This window comes from Leptosomus discolor, chromosome 19, assembly GCF_034619465.1.
Source record: "Leptosomus discolor isolate bLepDis1 chromosome 19, bLepDis1.hap2, whole genome shotgun sequence".
Classification (NCBI taxonomy): Eukaryota; Metazoa; Chordata; class Aves; order Leptosomiformes; family Leptosomidae; genus Leptosomus; species Leptosomus discolor.
The window spans coordinates 7547506-7565323 of NC_141409.1; the positions used below are offsets into that span (position 1 = coordinate 7547506).

The window sequence follows — 17818 nt, forward strand, 5'->3', positions numbered from 1 at the left end:
GCAGGAGCCCGGCGGACCGCGGGAGCGGGGGGCAGCCCCGTTTTCCGTGCGGGCTGGTGGCAGTGGGGGAGCTGCCGCTTCCCCGCAGCGAATATGTCCAAAAAAACCCGCGTGGCTTGCGTCCGACTTGCCAAAATCACCCCCGCTCCCCTCCCTGGCCTTCCTTCTTGCAGGCTCGACAAGTGATGGCTGCGGCGAACAGGAGCCACGGTGGCCACCGAGTGATCCAGCGGAGCAGATGCGGTTTAAAACTGTACTACGGGCCATCGCTGTGGCGCCGGCACCAGCCCACCACGCAACACACGGCGGCGTGAAGGGGGCACAACCGCCACCGGCAGCCTGAGCGCCGCAGGGCCGCCCTAAATAACCCAAAAGGTGGCAAAACCCTCTCCCACGACCATCATTTCCCTCATTTCCTCAACCGCTCACGGCTTCTGGAAGCAACAAATCTTTGCTTCCCTTCGGTTTAATCTCCGACATGCTTCCGATGCAGAAAAGCACCTTTCCAGGTTGTTTTAGGGACAAATGGTTCTTTCATCTCGACCAGCGCAGTAGGACAACCCCCGCTCTGTGCATTTTACTGGCAGCTGAAGGATGTATTTATACGACATCCTTTATTATCTGCTTGAAATAACTCTGGAGGCCAAGGGAAGACACGAGCCTGGTTTTAGAGAAAAACCCAAAGTCTGACTGGTGGGGGATGGGGAATGGAAGGAGAAGTTGAAAGCAGTGAGGGGGGGAGCGCGGAAAAGAAGCCAGTCCCTCTGTCTGCTCTTAAATGGAGCCCAAAACCAGAGTTTTGCCCCTGCTCAGCCTGCTGGGGTGGAGCAGCTCTGACCCACAGTCACACTGTCAGACCCTGCTCCTGCATCCCACAGGACACTGGGACGAGGCCAGTGAAGCTCACACCAGGGCAGTGCCATGTCCTGACTGCCACCAAAGGACCCCAGTCAGACACCCCTTCCCTTCCCCCAGGAACCAGAATCGCTTTAGGAAGCCCCCAGCTTTGCCCCCCGCACCCCGATCTCCCCCTGTCCAACCCTTTCTGCAATGACCACCGCAAGGAGCCACTCCACAGCTCAGCACCCCCAAATCCCAGCTGGAAATGGGCGACTCCCCGCCCCATTTTGTGCCCTGGTCCCCAGGGATGTGTGGTCACACAGGTGCCCTGCCATCACCTACCACCGCTGACAAAGAACAGCAGACCCCACTGGAGCCAAAAAGGGGTGAGGTTTCCCATCAGATCTCCCCCTCAGAAGGGGAGATGGGGCGGAAGGAGAGACATAAAGAACCACAAGCTCCACCATGGATTTTATTAAGCAAGAAGGAATTTCAACAGCAAACTCACACGTACAAAGAGCCCCTGGCCTCATGGCTCTCTGCCCTCGCATCCGACAGCTCCGCTCTCCAGCTGCTGGCAGTCTGGAGCCCTGTTTAATTAACCCAGACAGCAATCAGCTCCCAGACGCAGCGCAAGCAGCCGCCGTTTCTGCACTCCCAGGATTCAGCCCCTTATTCCTCATCGCGTCATTTTGTTGCCCAAGGAGGGGACAATTCCTACTGAAAACCCAGCGCAATCACATGGATTTCAGCATTTTTGATGGAGAGGGACCACAGAGAGACACGGCAGACTGGGATCGGCTCTCCAACGGCCAATCCAGCAGGGATAATACCCAAAGGTATCTCCCTGCCTGCTCCTGTAGGCGTGCAATCACGCACTGCCCGGTCTTCAAGGCGTGAGGCGCATCCCATATGACCCGTCAGGAGACCAGTTGGGTACCACTACAAGATGGGATTTCACTCTTGCACACACCAAACCTGCCCCTGGGCCGCTCTGTAATTCACTGGTTTAACTCCAGTCCAGGGTGGCCCCGAGACTTCCCGGGGAGGGTGGGAGGAGGGATTTACCTACACAGCCCTAGAGTCGCAGCATTTCGGAGCATCAGTACCGGAGCGCTGCTGCTGGGGGGACCCGGGCAGACAGACCGAGCTGGCAAAGGCACGGCAGGACTTGCCATCCCTCCACTGAGTCACAAACAGCAAAAAGCGACAAGTTTTGGCATGGCACAGGGAGGTGCCACTTGGCCTCTACCGACAGGAGAGTGCCAGCTCTTGGCAGGAGAAAACTCAGCCCTTGGGTCTGTGGTGGCTGGCAGCAGAGCCATGCTGTGCTCTCGGGCAGGAGGGGATGGAGCGCAGCAGGGGACGGCTGCTGTCTGCCAAGGGATCCCCTGTCCCCTCCCCGTACTTGAGCTGTCACACTTGAACGGCCGGGGGAGGGAAGATGCCGATCTCCTCCCGCAGGGACTCCACTGTCTGCTCCCAGCGCTGCTCGTAGTAGACGTTCAGGATACAGCTAGCATTGCGCCCGCTCCGAATCGCCCAGGGAACCAGCTTGGTGGCCAAGACCTGCAGCTGTCTGGAACAAATGACACAGGAGGTGACAGTTTTGATTTCCATGTTTTGTTTTCAACTTCCTTCTCCAAGTCCCCATTGCAGGCAGATGCCAAACCCATGTGTCCCGTGTACCCCTCCACCCTTCTAGCATCCCTCCTGCTTAACTCACAGGGGAAACAAGCACAGAAGAGGACAGCGTGCCGGGAAGGTTACAGTCAGCAGCAAATCTAAGACCAGAACTCAGGTTCTGCAATTCCCAAACTGTGCTGGGCCACCAAAACAGATGTGCTGGGGCAGAGAACGGCCATCAGCACGGCGAGGGTCCTGCTGGCCCTCAACACGTGGCCAGCCAAGGGCAGCCAGGCCTGGGCATTGCTCCTCCTGCCTGGCACAGGAGATTCGGTGCTGGAAGCAGATGAAGCATCAGGTTCTGCTTCAGCGACTAGGCAAAGCCGTGCCTCCCGCTGTCACCGCTTCCCTGGGCTGTGGGGACAGAGCAGGATGTTCACACGCGGGATCCCTGACTGACCGCCCCCTGCAAATTAGCAGCGTCCCCTCTTCATCCCCAGAGGACACTGGAAAGCATCACCCAGGCTGGCGCGTCCCCACGGCAGAGACTCCCTCCTCACCGGCACCTACTCTGCGCTGAGATGGACGGGGCCGAACGCTGCTCCCAGGACACACATGGGCAGCCCCGTCTGGACGGCTTCGAACCACTTCACCACGACCTCTCCTGGGAGGAAGCAGGGAGGCCATGAGCAGGCAGGGCGCTCGGGTCGAGGGCCAGCCAGGGCCACGCGGTCCTGCCGCACGATCTGCCCCTTCCCGAGGACAGCCATGCACCCGCACCCTCCCTCTCCACGGAATGCTTCCCAAGGCTGGCCGTGGCCTCATGCCGTGCCAGGATGAGCCTCATCGTGCACCACCCACCCAAGAGGGATGGCCCGGGGTCCCCAGGGGAGCAGCACCCCGCAGTCGATGCCCCGTGAGCTTGAGAAGCACCTCCTGGGCTGGCCGGCTCCCCGCAGACCTTTAGCAATGCAATTGCCAAAGCCCGCTCCCCTGCGCGGCTCTCCCCGTCCCTCGGCACGGGACAGGCCTCTTACAAAAGCTGCCAGGGCTTCGCCAAAGCCTGCGGAGGAGACCCGACACGCCGGTTCCCGCAGGCTCACCAGCAAGGCTCGACTTGCGACTTGCTGTTGAGTCAGACGCAAAAACGAGGGCAAAGGACACGGAGACGATGCAGATAAGGAGTAACCAGGAACCCCCCACTTCTGCCTTCGCTCAGAGCTTGCGAAACACCCCTCCCTCTGTGCCACCCTCCCTGCTGGGCAGCAAACGCCTGGGGCTTGGGCAGAGCATCTCCCAGCAGGGGAAAGGTGACATCCCATGGCCTCTCGGTCACCACAGAGGCAGTGATGCAGGACAGCGATGAGGCAAACCTCCCCATACACCACCCCCGGGCTGAGGATTGAGGAGTTGGACTGGCTCAGCCTTCTCCATTCCTGGGAGAGGCAGCTCAGCACCATCAGTGGGGTTTGGCAGTGCAGCCCCCTGAGCCCACTGCTGCTCACCGAGTAGGTTGGTTGGCATGCCCAGGAGGGTGTGCATCATGTCATGGATTTCCCGGTACCGCTGGATCACGTATGCCAGCTCTTCATCATCAACAAACTTGGGCGGCATCCGGGTGTCCGGAGAAACCTTCTGCAAATCCAAAGAGTCGCAATTCAGCCCCTTTCCTCAAGTTTCTGGCCTTGTTCTTTAACGCACAGCAAGATGTCGTCCCCTCCATCAGCACATCCCCCAGTCCTCAGTGATGGGGTCAGTGTTATTTACGTAGATGAAAACCAACGACTGCGCAGCACTGGTGACAAATCCAGCATCGTCCAACACTCAGCACCTCATCGCGTCTCCCCGGCTCCCTCTTATTCCCAGGGGGTTCCCCACAGGTTCCTCCATGGCTCCAATCTCCCTCTAAAGCACATCCATGCTCCCAGCACAGGGAGCAACTTACAGCCATTTGCACCCTACGAAACTCCACACTCACGTTGTCCTCCAAGAACCGGACGTACTCTCGGCCCAGCGAGCCATCCGGCAGCCCCCGCAGCCAGGCCATGTTCAGGGTGGAAAGACGGATGCGAGGCCGTTCCCTGAAAGCAAAACAGAGGGTCAGCGAGTCGCCCAGTCAAACCCACAGCGAGGGGTCCTGCAGAAGAGCAGCCCCTGGAAACCCCCATCCCCTGCCTCTGCCCTTCCTGGGCATTTTCCTTGTGCGGATGCTGACTGCTCGCCGCAGGGATAGCGCCGTCCTTGCTTCTGTTGCTGAGGCTGGGACACAAATTGCTTAAAGGATCTACCTGAAGCCTTAGCAATAAAAGAGCTCTCATCTTGCACCCCTGTAGCAGCTCTGGTTGGAAAAACATCGGTGTCCTCTGCACCGAAATGCTGCTGTGCAGGCTGCTGGCCAGGGACAGCCCCCAGCAACAGCCAGCCCTGGGGGAGCAGAGCTCTTTAGCATCCCTGCAAAGCAGCCAGAGCTTCAAAGGAACAACCCTAAAAAGGGAAGGAAATTTGTTCTAAATGCAGGTTTAATTTCTCTCCTGCTCAGGCTTTCACCACCAGCCACGTGGCAGCCATGCATGGAAAGGTCTCCTCTCCAGGTTGTTGGCAAACGGGTGCCCCACAGCCCTGGAACTAAACAAAAGCCCTTTTATTTCCATGCACAGGATAAATTCTTCCTGTGATAAAAGCCCTGCAGTGGATCCAGGAGCTGCTCAGCTCCTGGAGCAGAGGTGCCAGGGAGATAAGCAGGATTAGCACCAGCCTTGCCCTGGCTGCAGATGCTACCTTGTGTATTGGGTGTCAAAGGGACCTCAGCATCTTGGGGGATTAAAAAAAAACCAAAAACCAACTAACAAAAAAAACCCACCCAACTTGTGTGCACAAATTGGACCACTGTAAATCCCAGCAATGCCATGGGGCAAGGAGCAGCTGGGGATGTCTCTCAGTGCCTTTGCTGTTCCCTCTGGCAATTGGTATTGCTGGGCAATTCCTCTGGGTCTCAGCCCTGTCTTGGTGCTCCATGTGCTTTGCCAGGTCAGTGTCCGGAGCCAGGATCAGGCTGCTCTGCACAAACATACGGCAAAGGCAGCTTTTCCCCAGCCCCGACACGCTAAAACCCAAACTATGTACAAGCAGCAGGTGTGACACGTAAGGAGGAGCAGGGGGAAGGCAAACAAAGAAGCAGTAACATCTTGGCTAATAAGAGACTCATAAAGTCCCTCCTGGTCCTCAGCCTTGCTGCACTTGACAAGTCCCTGCAGACACCGAAGCAAAAGTGATCAAGTCTTAACAAGGAAGACAAGAGAACTGGCTTCATTTCACAGCTTGGGGAGGTGCTGCGGGTGCTGGGAAAGAAAACACGGAGGTGCCCACGAAGGAGGCAGACCAGCAGAGACGACGTCGCCAACGCAAGGAGATGCGGCAGCAGGCGCCGGGGAGAAATCCGTGGACGTGCTGGGTTTTCACCTATCGCTGAGCAGCAATGAAAACCCACCACGTTCACGGATTTCTCCCCGGCGCCTGCTGCCGCACCTCCTTGCGTTGGCACCTGCCAGTTCCAGCAGCGAAGCAGAACAGACAGACAGCGGCGCCTGAAGCAGGGCTGGGCCCAGCGGCTGCTCTGCTCTTGCCCTTAGACTTGCCACGGCTCTTGTCATCATTAAAAATAAAGTAAAATAAGCAACTTGGAGGGTCAGAGCTAACAAAACGCCTGTGCTGCTTTCCAGCCAGGGAGCGCAGCGCTCTCCCTTCATGGGGCCCAAGGAACGTGCTTGGCCTCATGTCTCCCTCCCCACCACGAACCACGCGGTGAGGGCGGGAGGGACGAGGAGGGACGCACTGGAGGATGCGGTAACCTTCAGGGTGGTGTTTCATCTTGTCTCGCAGGTTGGGCAGGGCAAGGCAGCCCGTGGTCTCCCCGAGGACTGCCACCATGTCTGAAAGAAAGACCAGAGCGTGACCCAAGACTGGTTTTCGCAACACCCAGCTGTCCTCGTTTGGCAGGTGAGGAAATGGGGCAGTGAACCCCTTGGTCAGGACCACACAGGAAGCCTGTGGCAAAGCAAGGAGCCCCACAAACCACCGATCTTCAGTCTCGGGGCTGCTCTGCGCGGGTGTCATCCGCAAGGAGGGATGTAGGAGCCGGCGTGAGGCCTGGGGGGACCAGGGAGGAACAGGATGGGGCTGGGTGGCATTGTAAAGGGTCAGGAGATCACGGGGTGGGGGGGTATGTTTGGGGTTCCTCACCCCTTCTCTTCCACAGTCTCCAGCCCTGGGCCAGGTCTCAGCCCTGCACTTGCCCCGTTACTACACGTCTCACACAACGGGAGGAGAAATAAAGTCCCTCGAGAAATTCCAAGGAGACATGGGGCGGGATTTGCTGGATGTGAACAAGGCCCCTGGGCGGAAGGAGCCCCCCAGACTCGGCTTACCGTGCCTGTAGGGGTCATAGAGAGCCATGAACGCCGAGCCGGCAGCCAGCAGCGCCTTCTGCAGCGGGCTGGTGGGGATGTGCCCGGGGTACAGCTGGTAGCACCCTTCCTCCTCCTCCTCCTCCTCCTCCTCCCCGCTGCGTCCATCCCGGGCCGGCGGCTCCGTGTGGCTCAGACAGACCCTGCCTGCAGGGAGCAGGGGGTGAGGAACCGGCCCGGCGACCCCCCCCCCCCCCCCTCCCGCCAGCGCCCGCGGGGCACAGAAACGGGGCGGGCAGCGCCCCCGACGCCCTCGGGGCTGCCCGCGGAGGACGGCGGGGCTGGGGGGGGAACTTGCCTGAGGAACCGGGACCCGCCCTCAGCAACGGGACCCCGGCCCGCAGCGGCGCCGCCGCCGCCGCCACCCGCCGCAGCAGCAGCAGCATCGTCCCCCCGCGCCGCCGCCGCCGCCGCCGCCGCCGCCGCCGCCGCCGCCGCCGCCGCCGCCGCCGCCGCCGCCGCCGCCGCCGCCTGCCCCGGAAGCGCCCGGCGGAGGGGGCGGGGCGGGCAGCGCGTCATGGCGGCGGTGCCGGGGGGGCTCTTCGCCGTGTACAAACCGGCGGGGGTGGCGTGGGGCCGCGTCCGTGAGGCGGTGGAGACGCGGCTGCTGCGCGGTGAGGGCGGAGGGGACACCCCCCCCACCCCCCCCAACCCCGGGGGGTGCCGGCCGCCCCTGACCGCCCCCCGTTCCCCCCGCCCCCCCCCGCCCCGCTTCTCTTGCAGAGCTGAACGCGGCCCCGGGACGCCCCCCGCGGCAGCATGTCCGATTCCTGCCGGCCCCGGGCGACGGCGGGGCGACGGAGCTGGTGGCCGCGAGGGTGCCGGTGCTGGCCGACCATCCCCTCGGTAAGGGCCGCGGCGGGGTCTCGGCTTGGGGCGGGGGGAGCCCCCGGGGTGGCGGAGCCCCGGGCGGGCGCTGCGGACCGGCCCCGACGCTGTCTTCTTTGCAGTCCGAGGCCCGCGGTTCAGGCGGCTGAAGATCGGAGCGGGTCACCGGCTGGACGCGAAGGCCTCGGGAGTCTTCGGTGGGTCTCGGTCCGGTGCGGTACCGCGTCCCGCCGGCGGCGAGGTGGCGGGTTTCCGTGCGGGGGAAGGAGCGGTGGAGGCTCAGCCGTGGCGCGGCAGCACCCGCGGGTGTCACAGCCCGGCTGGGGGGGGGGGCAAACGCTGAACCACGGAAGAAACGATCCAGCGAGACACTGGCGATGGCGGGAGACGGGAGCGAGGCCTTAGCCCGGCACACAGGGCTTCGCTGCGGGACACCCAGCTCTGGCGCCGTCGGGGATGTGCCGTGTAGCCGCCACCGCTTGAATTGGCTTCACCGTGGCCTAAGCAGGTTGCCCTGAAGTACGCAGGTGGGAGGTTCTGGGGAAATCCAAGCGCCCTTGTTACAGTTTTAATGACAGGCGGTAATTTGGGGGGCAAATTGCACTGCTCAGGCAGGACTTCTAAGGAGATACGGGCCTGTCTGGGGGGAAGAAAAGCCACGTGAGCGTGCAGCACCGTTTGAATGCACGTCAGTAACTCTCCGTGTGGCTGAGTAACGGGTTCCCCATCTTCTGTGTTTCAGTACTCGGCCTAGGCCACGGGAACAAGCTGCTCACCGATCTGTATCACTGCCACCTCACCAAGGTAGGTGTTGGCTCTGAACGGCCCAGAATATCCGAGTGCAATCGCACGCTCAATTCCTGCCCCGGTGCCCCAGACTGGCCTTGTGATGGTGATTCTGCTTTTGAGTCTGAAACCCACCAACGCATCTGAGGGCTTTTCAGGGTCCAGAATTTCATCCCTAACGTGAGCATCCACATGCGGCCATGTGAGCAGGGATGCTGCTGTCTTTTTGTGTGACATTGTCACAGCCTGTGCTTCTTAGCAGCTGCGTGGCAGAACATTGCTACTCGATTGCTTGGAGTATTTCTCTGATAAATTGCGCTCTTTGCCCTTCTTCAAGGTTTACACTGTTGGTGGGCTGTTTGGTAAAGCCACTGATGACTTCTCAGACACAGGGAAGCTAATAGAGAAGACCACATTTGGTAAGAAACTGAACTGATGTGTTTTTAAAAAGCAAAACAAACCAAAACACCAAACAAACAGCTGCTAACTGTAAAGCATTTGACCAGGTAAGTTGCACAGTGATAAAAGGGACACTGTCCATGCTTTGTAGTCATTTTTACATGCAGCCCATGTGCAATCCTGACGCCATACTCCACCTGTTCTAAATACAACCACAATATATGCAAAGCCGGAGGATCACAGTGGTTGCTACTGGATCAGGTGGGACCCAGATCTCCGTAAATCGTACTTGGAGATCGCAGTTAGAAGCTCTCATTGGATGAAACTCTTCTGGCAGCCAGTGAGAGAAACTGGAGCCAACATCTTGACATCAATTAAGCAAAATACATCTTCCCTTTGTAGTCCAGCGCCATGCTGCTCTGCGCACTGCCATGGCGCAGCCTGGAGACGTGACGGCTACAGCCGCCTCTCGGCGGTTCTCGTGTTGATGCGACTGCCTGACAAAGGGACAGCGACGCCCTGACGGCACATTTCAGACTGCTGCCTCTTTCCAGTTGCTGGATGGATAATTGAGATTTTGTTTTTACCTTAATGTTTGCAGACCATATCACAAGGGAGAAGCTGGAACGGATTCTCGCTGTCATTCAAGGAACAAATCATAAGGCCCTGCTGATGTACGTATCCAGTGGGGAATTGCAGTTGACCTGATCCAGCCGCTATTTGCCGGTCTTTAAAACAAACGAGATGATTTTTGTTTGCCATCATCCAAGTCTTTAAAGGTTGGAGTGTCAGACAGGAACAGAGAGAAGTTACTCCGAGTGCTCTGTGCTCTGGTGAGAGGTTGCAGTTAGGTGCCCTTGTATCCTGAAATCTCCACCTATTTTAGGACCTGTTAGTTACATTAGGACCTACAAAAATATCTTGTAAACATGACCAAGTACCTTCCTCCCAGGCTGTGCTACCCTACTGACAGTACACGTACCATAGCCTTAAAACATATGCAAAGACTCCACACATAGGCAGTTGTAAGAATAAAAATTGCAGCTCTGCTTTCTTGGGGGTGGAGATATTTTAAATCCCATTGAAGAGAAACACTACATGTCTGCTCCCTTTCTAATTTTCCAGGCATTCTAACATTGACATGAAAACCCAGGAGGCGTACGAGCTGGCTGTCAAAGGGTTGCTCCGCCCCATGGAAAAAAGCCCTCCGATAATCACAGGAATCCGATGCCTCCAGTTCGCAGTCCCAGAATTCCAGCTAGGTAGGACTGGTACAGAATGTACTGGGGAAGTCTGGGTACGTCATTATGGCAAATAAGTCAGTAAACTTCAGTTGCTTATTTGTGATTTAATGCAAAATGAGTTGGTGGGAACCTTGTGCCAACAGGTAACTGGTAATCTCTACAGAAACTGTAATGTTTTGTAGTTTCCAGAGTCACAAAAGCACCTCCTCGTTAGATGAGGTGCACTCTTCTTTAGTGCAGTGGACAGATTTTTCGGTAGGGCAAGATCTGGAACCCTCACAATACTGAAATCAAGCCAGTGGTGCACCTAGCTCACAGGCTTTTCCCCTGCCAGTTCCAGATCTTAGACTGAAGTGAGAAAATTTGCGTAGTGAATACCTTGGGGCAAAATTCTTCCTTATCCCAGTGTTTCAGTGCAATGCAGTTTAGTGCTTTTCGTTTTTTGGGTTTTTTTAAGTGCGGTTTGCTTTCCTGCAGCCAGTCTCCCCACAAATTATTTGTCTTAATAAAACAGCACCTTTTCTTACCCACTTTGAAATACCTCAATTTCTACATTACTCTCCCGTATCTATGAATTTGTTGTATAAATCATTCACTGTGGGAGGGGCTAAGACACCCTGCAGTATTCCAGAAAAATCATAATCCACCTGTACTTTATCTTAAATAATCTTTCAGTGTTACTGTGAGCGATATCTAGATTTACAGACAAGCTCTGAGTGTGTCAGTGCTTTGCTTCTTCTGAAGGAATCTCTCTGTCCTTCTAGAAATCCACTGCTTGCACGAGACCCAGCAATACCTCCGAAAAATAGTTCATGAGATCGGTCTGGAGCTGAAATCCTCTGCCGTGTGCACCCAAGTGCGAAGGATCCGCGATGGTGTTTTCACGCTGGATGATGCTCTCCTGAGAACCCAGTGGAACCTGCAGAACATCCGGAAGGCAATCCGGGATTGTCAGCTTAAAGTGGAGACCGAGCTGGAGAAAACACTAGGCCATCAGGACAGCAGTCATCTGCACAAGGCGGACGTGGGGACGGCCCCCGCTGCAGAGAGCTGAGCGTGCTGCGGGGGAACATCCACAAGCAATCTCTGTGGCACCGTGTGGCAGCTCCACGCTGACAGCGTGACGGACAGCAGAAGGAGGTTAATTGCTGTTCACTTCCACCCTTTCCTTGGGAGGACTTTAATCAGAGGCATTTTTTTCAGTGACAGGCTGTGTAATTTTTTTTTAAAGCGTCGCCAACAGTTCATTAACAGGAGTGAGCTGTGCCAAAATTCCTGTCGACTGCGGGAACATTAGGTTGCTAAGGGATATAAAAACCCATCCCCAAATTGTTTAGCAGCAGGAAATAGCATCTTAGAGAGCTGTATTCCCTTGATTGCACAGATTTGTTTGTTCCTTGCAACTGGCAGTATAACTTATCCACTATAGGGATTTTATTTTCCCTCTGTTGTCCTAGAGTATTTTCTTTCCATTAGCCCTGCTTTCAGACACACAAGAGCTCAAAATCAGACTAAGAGAGGGATGTGCAGGAGAAAACACAGCTTACACAAAGCAATGCAAGGAAATGGCTATACCCAGAGTAGGCGTGTGTGATGAGGAAAGTGGTTTGTAGTAGGGACTGATGCGTGAGAGACAAGAAATAAAACTGAAAGTGACCTAAAGGGGAAGAGGCCGGTTCTTGGCTCAGTACTCATCCAGGAGTACACAGGCTCATAAAAAAAGAGCACGTTGCTGCTTTCCCCCCACTCCCCGAGGAACAAAGGGTGTTCAGGGGTCTCTGCTATCCTGCTCTGCTGCACCTCCATGCAGACAGCACGTACTGCGCCTCGGTGAAGCTCTGTAAGCTCTGTTTGTTCTCTGTTAGCTCATCGTAGCTGGGTCTGACTGAGCAGAAATACACTTTCTAAATTTAAATTAAAAAGCTGAAGTTACACTTACCATTATTGCACTCAATATTTTTCCAGCTTTATACACTTTGCTAGCAAGTTTGGAGATGTATTTATAGAAAGCAAAAGATTTGTTCTATTCCTCTTCTGGATTTGGACAAAGGCCAGCATATTTCATCCTCCAGATGACCGCCATTAAGGTACAAGAAGGAACTCTGGGAGGAGCAGCGAGGGGCCATGATGAAGTACCTCAAGTGGCAGAGTGCAGTCCTGTCCCAAAGCCCCCCAGGAGTCATTAATTTAGACCCTGGAAATCTTTCAGTTGTTCTGGGCTTCCCTGCTCTGCTCAGAGCAGCCAGAACAGCAGTGGAGTGTAGCTGCCACCACGTGGCACGTCACCGTGCCAGCTGCAGAGCCGCAGGGCCTCCCCAAGGACAGTTTGCTCTTACCTCAGCTGGGTGGTTCTGCCTGCCTTCATCCTCCAGGGACAAGGGACACCTTCCACGGACAAGTGTCTTGTGCTAACTCAAGGGCAAACCCTTCCCTGCAGAAGTGGGAGTGCTGGAGCAGAATGCTGGCACAGCTACAGCTACAGCTGGAAGTTTTAATCCTAGTGCTCCTACAAGGAGGGGAAGGAAACATGGACTTCTCAGTCCTTAAATAACCTTCAGTAACTTTGGTAGTGGAGCGTCCTTCCTTCCCCCATGGCTTACACCCAACACAAACAGAAGGAATTTCTGTACAGACTTCCCATTGCAGAAACCATTTCCAGTTGTGTGTGCCATTACTGGGCTAACATTGTGCTGGGAACATTTCAGGCTAAACCAGTTCTTCCACACAGAAAATACCTGCCAAAACAGCAACATGAGGTTTGGGAACAAAGGTAGCATTTCCCAATTCCTGCCTTCTTGTGGCTTTTTTTCCTTCCCTTAAAACTACTCGAGAACACAGGAGTTCTCCACACTTGGCAAAAGGAGTTTATGGTGGGGAGGATAGACCTGTAACCTTGCCCATGAGAGTCCACTCTTGCACGGCCTCCAGAGAAGTGCAGCTGCACGTTAGCTGAGACTTGCTCGAGTGACTCACAGAATACACGGGCTTTGTCTGTCCCCCTGCTTTAGCCCCCTCCCCACAGCTTTTGTGGCAAAACAAGCCACTTTAGGGATGCTTCTGTGCCAGGTCCAGAACCAAGAGCGCAGAAACAATCCTCTGTTCTCAGCAGCAGCCTTGTGACTGGTTTCCAAGCGCTACAAAGACAGATTCGTTTGATTTCAATTTGGAAACGATGAGCAGACTGCAGTGTGGGCCTGACTGGAGACCAGGGGGAAACTTCCTGGCAAGAAGGTCTTAGAAGCAGAAATGGGCAGAAGGACATCAAGCTTGAGTGAAAAAGGGACAACAGACCAGCAGTCAGAGCACTTTATCACTTAGAACTGCCCAGAGCAGCCAAATTTAGTCTGTGCAGTCACCCTCAGTCCTAACACCTGACATCGAAACACTCAGGCTCTCAACATCATTTTGTGTTAGGACACTGCTCGCTTTCACAGTGACTCTGCATTTAGAGGAGAGCGAAGGTAATTCTGCACCTACCCATTACTGGGCAGTGCTGCCACGCTGTCTGCATTAAGAGTCCTCAGAAAACATTTCAATAACAGGTGTCAGTTGTCTCAGAATAGAGTTTAAACATTTGTTCCTGCGATGTTTTATAGGCTCTTAAAGAGAATTACTGAGAAATGTGATAGCTGCTTTATTCAGACTGGACAGTTCAACACAACTTCTCATTTTGCCATTTACTACAGAAATGATACAAAACCTCTAGATACCAGAGCAGGTAAGTACGAAAATGCAGAACACTCAGACTCATCCAGATTTGATCATAAACCAAAAGAAAGCCCCTAAACCACCACAACTTCAGCCTTCTTCCCTCCCTACTTCTGAGGGTTTTTTCTTTTCTTTCCAAGCAGCTATTACATTGCACATTTGTAGGCCCTCACCTCCTCTATCCATTCAGCATCCAAGTAGCCCCTGGATGTTGCAAAGAAGCAAAGGCTCCACGGGAAGAGACTTAACATCAACCTGAATAAATACCAATAAAATGAAATGAATGAAATCCCAATAAAAACATAAAAATACCCTTGATCATGTAGTAGAGGAAATTATCCAGAGTCCTACGTCCCTTTCCCACAAGCAGCAAACAGCTGATAAATTCAACAGCTTTCACCTTCCAAAGCTTCTCCGCAGCAAGGCTCTTAACCCATACTCTGTGCCGTTCTACACACACGCTCCCGAGGCCACCTTAGGTCGGTTCCAAACCGATATGACACCAAAACATAACGGCCCAGCAACGGTCATGTTCGCAGGACACAGCAGTCTTCAGGTTCCGTACTAGTCGCTAAGCTCCAGATCGTATTCAGGGTAGAGCTGCTTTGTAGTAACCCCTCGGATAACGGCTAGAAAAGAAAGAAATACCGTTGCTTTCATTAAACAAAGATCAGATCAGTCAGAGAAGTTGTGTTTTCCTCCCAGCAGCCCCTAACTACCCCACAGAACCTCCTGTAGCTAAGAAACCAATCTAAGGTTTTGCAGGTATGCTCCCCGCTTGTCTCAACACTTGGGTTTTCAAGCATATGAAGAAGAAAACTGAAAAAATTAATAAGACTTATCAAATTTTGGTAATCCATAACGCAGACTAAAACACTGGTAAGTGACAATTATTTCACATATTGAGTTCTAAAAACATCCCAAGAAAACAACAACAGAAGCGTTCGTGCTTGCACAAGTGATTGGGCAATACAAGCCTAGAATTGAAGGACCTTTAAAACAAGCTCTGCCTTTGTGGCGGAGCAGCTTCTCGCTGTCTACATGAAAACACGGACTAAGAAGTTCCTCAGCAGCTTTCCCCCTCCTTACCCAGCTTGCCCAGCAGCATCTGTCCAGCATCTTTAATATCGTTGTACTCATGGAGCAGGGAGATGTGCTTCTCCAGTTCCTCCAGGCTGTAGCCTCTGTAACAACAAAACCAGAAAGGTCAGAAGTGACACAGAGATCGCTGCTGCTGCACAGCCCGTGCTGCCGCCACCGACCGAGCGCAGCGCCGGTACCTCAGCTGCCCAAGCCTGGCACGTCAAAAGCAGAATCTGAAGGAGCAAGGACAGTTGCTGCAAGTCATTAATGTGAAAGCTACAAACGAGAAGATCCTCATTTTGAAGGTTTTTGCCACATCAACACTTACTAAAAAAACCAAACAACTAAGCCACCTGAATTCTCAGAATCAAGTAGAAAGGGAAATAGGCTGTGGTGAATTCAATTTATATGTATCTCTAACCTATAGCTAGGGAAAAAAAAAAAAGGTCTGTTTATCCTCGAGGATAAAACAAACAAGCTTTTGGAACAGCCTCTGTTGTTCTACCATTTCCATTCCATGCACTACACGTTGCCTTAGAAAATACCACTCCATGTGATAATATCACTCCTCATAAAATACCACTCAGCAATGAATAACCCACAGAGATTCCCTCTCTCTAAAAATTAAGCAGCAATTTTATCTCTAAACAGTTTCTAATAAGCAGCTACCACAGTGTGTCGTAAGAAACCACAATAAACCAGTTGCACTGCCCTGTATGCAGCACCTGTCATGCCACAGTGCTCTACAGGCCACTTGCCTGCCTGGAAAACACCTCTGCTTCTTGAAAACAAAGGTCTAACCCATCTGCCTCTGACATGAAACAAGTGCATGCTTGATCAAGATGGAACAAAAAAAGGATACAGTTTTATCCGGGACTGAATTTGGCAGGTCACACAAGTCACGGTCTCAATTTTAATTCTCACATGAACAAGCTCTTCTAGTAGCATGACGTGTTGTGGTATCATGATGGTTAAAATTATTTGTTCCCATAATTACCTCAGCAACATCTGGGATTAAGTTAAAATCCTTTTACCCAAGCTCCTAGTAAAACTTGGTTTGCTTTACTAAATAAACCAGAAAGAATTCCCTCTTGCCTTTAAGAGATCCCATAACCCAAAATGACACTGTAATCAACATACAGCACCATGATAAAAACAGTACCATGAGAGGTCAGCTTTTAGCTCTAATTCTTGGACCACGTTTTGTTTTAAAAACAAAAATAATTGAGGCATCACAGTGGACACTGAGCCGGCCAAGGACATACTCGGACAGTAACTGTGCAATTTCCTGGTCTAGAGCAAGGTCTTTCTGTTTCAGCTCTTCGATTTCACACCGCAGGGCTTCTTTGTTGGCTCCATTAGGTTGGCAGGACCTCGGAGATGGGATCTGTAGAGCACAGGAGATATTTAACACTAACTCAGCCCTGGATAAGAGGCTGGAGGGCGCTAATCAGAAAATGCTCTATGTGCGACCGGATAAAAAGGGAGAAAAAAGAAAAGGGAAAAAGTCTCCTGGGCAGGGAGGGGCTGGTGGCTCAGGTAAAACATCAATCCGTTTATGTAACAGCAGCCTGCTCCTTAGCACATCCTACAGCATTTCGTGGCTTTGCAGAGTAAAATGAAAATTAAAAAAAAACCCAGAAAACACAGTTTGGCTTTGGAGAGAAGCTCCCAGGACGACGCAGTGCTAAACGGCGGGGCCGGCGGTTACTCGGGCAAGTTCACCCTCCAGGAAAAACACCCCGGGCCGGGCCGGGCCACCGGGACCGTGCGAGCGGCTGCCAGTGGGGAGCACCGCCTGCCGCCGGCCCCGGCCCCAGCCCTGCTCCCGGGGGGAACCGCCGAGCAGGGCCCGCCTCCCTCCCGAGCCCGGGCGGGGACTCACCGGTGACTTGAAGCTGCACCGGCCACCACCGGAGGTCCTGGCAAAGCAGAACGGCGCCGCGTGAGAGGCCGGACACCCCCGCGGCGGGGCGGGGCCGGGCCGCGCCGCCTCAGCGGGGGCACGGCCCGGGGGACGGCGAGGGCGGGGAGAGGACAGCGGGGAACCAGCTCCTACCTCCTCGGCAGAGCCCGCGGCAGGTGGCGGGGCGGGCTGCGGCCCGCACCCGGCGGGACCCCCTCAGCCAGGGCTGCCGCCTCCCGCCGGACAAGCGCGGATGACACCCCAGGACACGCCGGGAGTTGTAGTCTCTTTTTCACCGCGGGGCACGCCGGGAGTTGTAGTCCCCTCCGCCGTGGGGCACGCCGGGGCGGGTAGTTTCCCCCTGACAGGGCCCATCCGCGGTTCCCGCCCCCGACGCGGCGGCCAGCGCTGGGGAACAAACTTCCCCCGCGTGAAGCTGCAGGTGACGTGTGGGTGGGGCAGGACGTCACCACCCCGATTACCGCCACCAAGGGGATTCACTCGGTGCCTTCAAAAAAATGCCTCGGAGCCGCCTCGGCCCCGGGGCGGCAGCCGGGACGGGGTCTTGGGGAGAGCTCCGGGGTCACTCGGGCGATTGTGCTTTTTGTAGGGGCAAAGCTGCCCCCGCCCGAGCCCCGGCTGCCCCACGTGTCCCGCCTGGCCGGTGGAAGCGCTCGCTGACCGGCCCGCGCAGCTCCTGGGGGGTGGCCACAGCCTTCGAGGTCCACGGCCCCGCTACCGGCACCTTCCCACTCGAACCCGCTGCAGCTGCCGGGGCCGGTGCAGGGGGAGGCCCCTTCCCGCAGCTCCCCTGGCCCGGCTGGCAAAGGCAACCGCGGCCTTGGGCAGCGCCAGGCGCTGGCAGCAGCCGGACGCCATTCCCTGGGCCAACCAACACGAGCCACGCTCCGCTGTCGCCGCGCTCGGAAGGTCAA

The 17818-nt window shown here is 55.0% G+C and overlaps 3 protein-coding genes across 3 annotated transcripts; 1 reads left to right on the forward strand and 2 right to left on the reverse strand.

The window, feature by feature from the left end:
- Positions 1 to 1298: 1298 nt before the first annotated feature.
- Positions 1299 to 7315, reverse strand: COQ4 (coenzyme Q4). The gene is made up of 7 exons (XM_086475936.1): positions 7224 to 7315; positions 6891 to 7072; positions 6299 to 6395; positions 4445 to 4547; positions 3972 to 4101; positions 3037 to 3130; positions 1299 to 2419 (listed from the first exon to the last, which is right to left on the reverse strand). The coding sequence occupies exons 1-7, from the start codon at positions 7313 to 7315 to the stop codon at positions 2257 to 2259; spliced, it is 861 nt and encodes a 286-aa protein (XP_086332062.1). The 3' UTR covers positions 1299 to 2256.
- Positions 7316 to 7446: 131 nt separating this feature from the next.
- Positions 7447 to 11282, forward strand: TRUB2 (TruB pseudouridine synthase family member 2). Its single transcript, XM_086475684.1, has 8 exons — positions 7447 to 7543; positions 7653 to 7775; positions 7880 to 7954; positions 8500 to 8561; positions 8881 to 8962; positions 9544 to 9616; positions 10068 to 10204; positions 10951 to 11282. Exons 1-8 carry the CDS (start codon positions 7447 to 7449, stop codon positions 11238 to 11240), a joined length of 939 nt encoding a protein of 312 aa, XP_086331810.1. The 3' UTR covers positions 11241 to 11282.
- Positions 11283 to 13796: 2514 nt separating this feature from the next.
- On the reverse strand, positions 13797 to 17762 carry SWI5 (SWI5 homologous recombination repair protein). The gene is made up of 6 exons (XM_086475937.1): positions 17637 to 17762; positions 17037 to 17116; positions 16863 to 16899; positions 16243 to 16364; positions 14984 to 15078; positions 13797 to 14523 (listed from the first exon to the last, which is right to left on the reverse strand). The coding sequence occupies exons 1-6, from the start codon at positions 17760 to 17762 to the stop codon at positions 14459 to 14461; spliced, it is 525 nt and encodes a 174-aa protein (XP_086332063.1). The 3' UTR covers positions 13797 to 14458.
- Between the last annotated feature and the right edge of the window lie 56 nt (positions 17763 to 17818).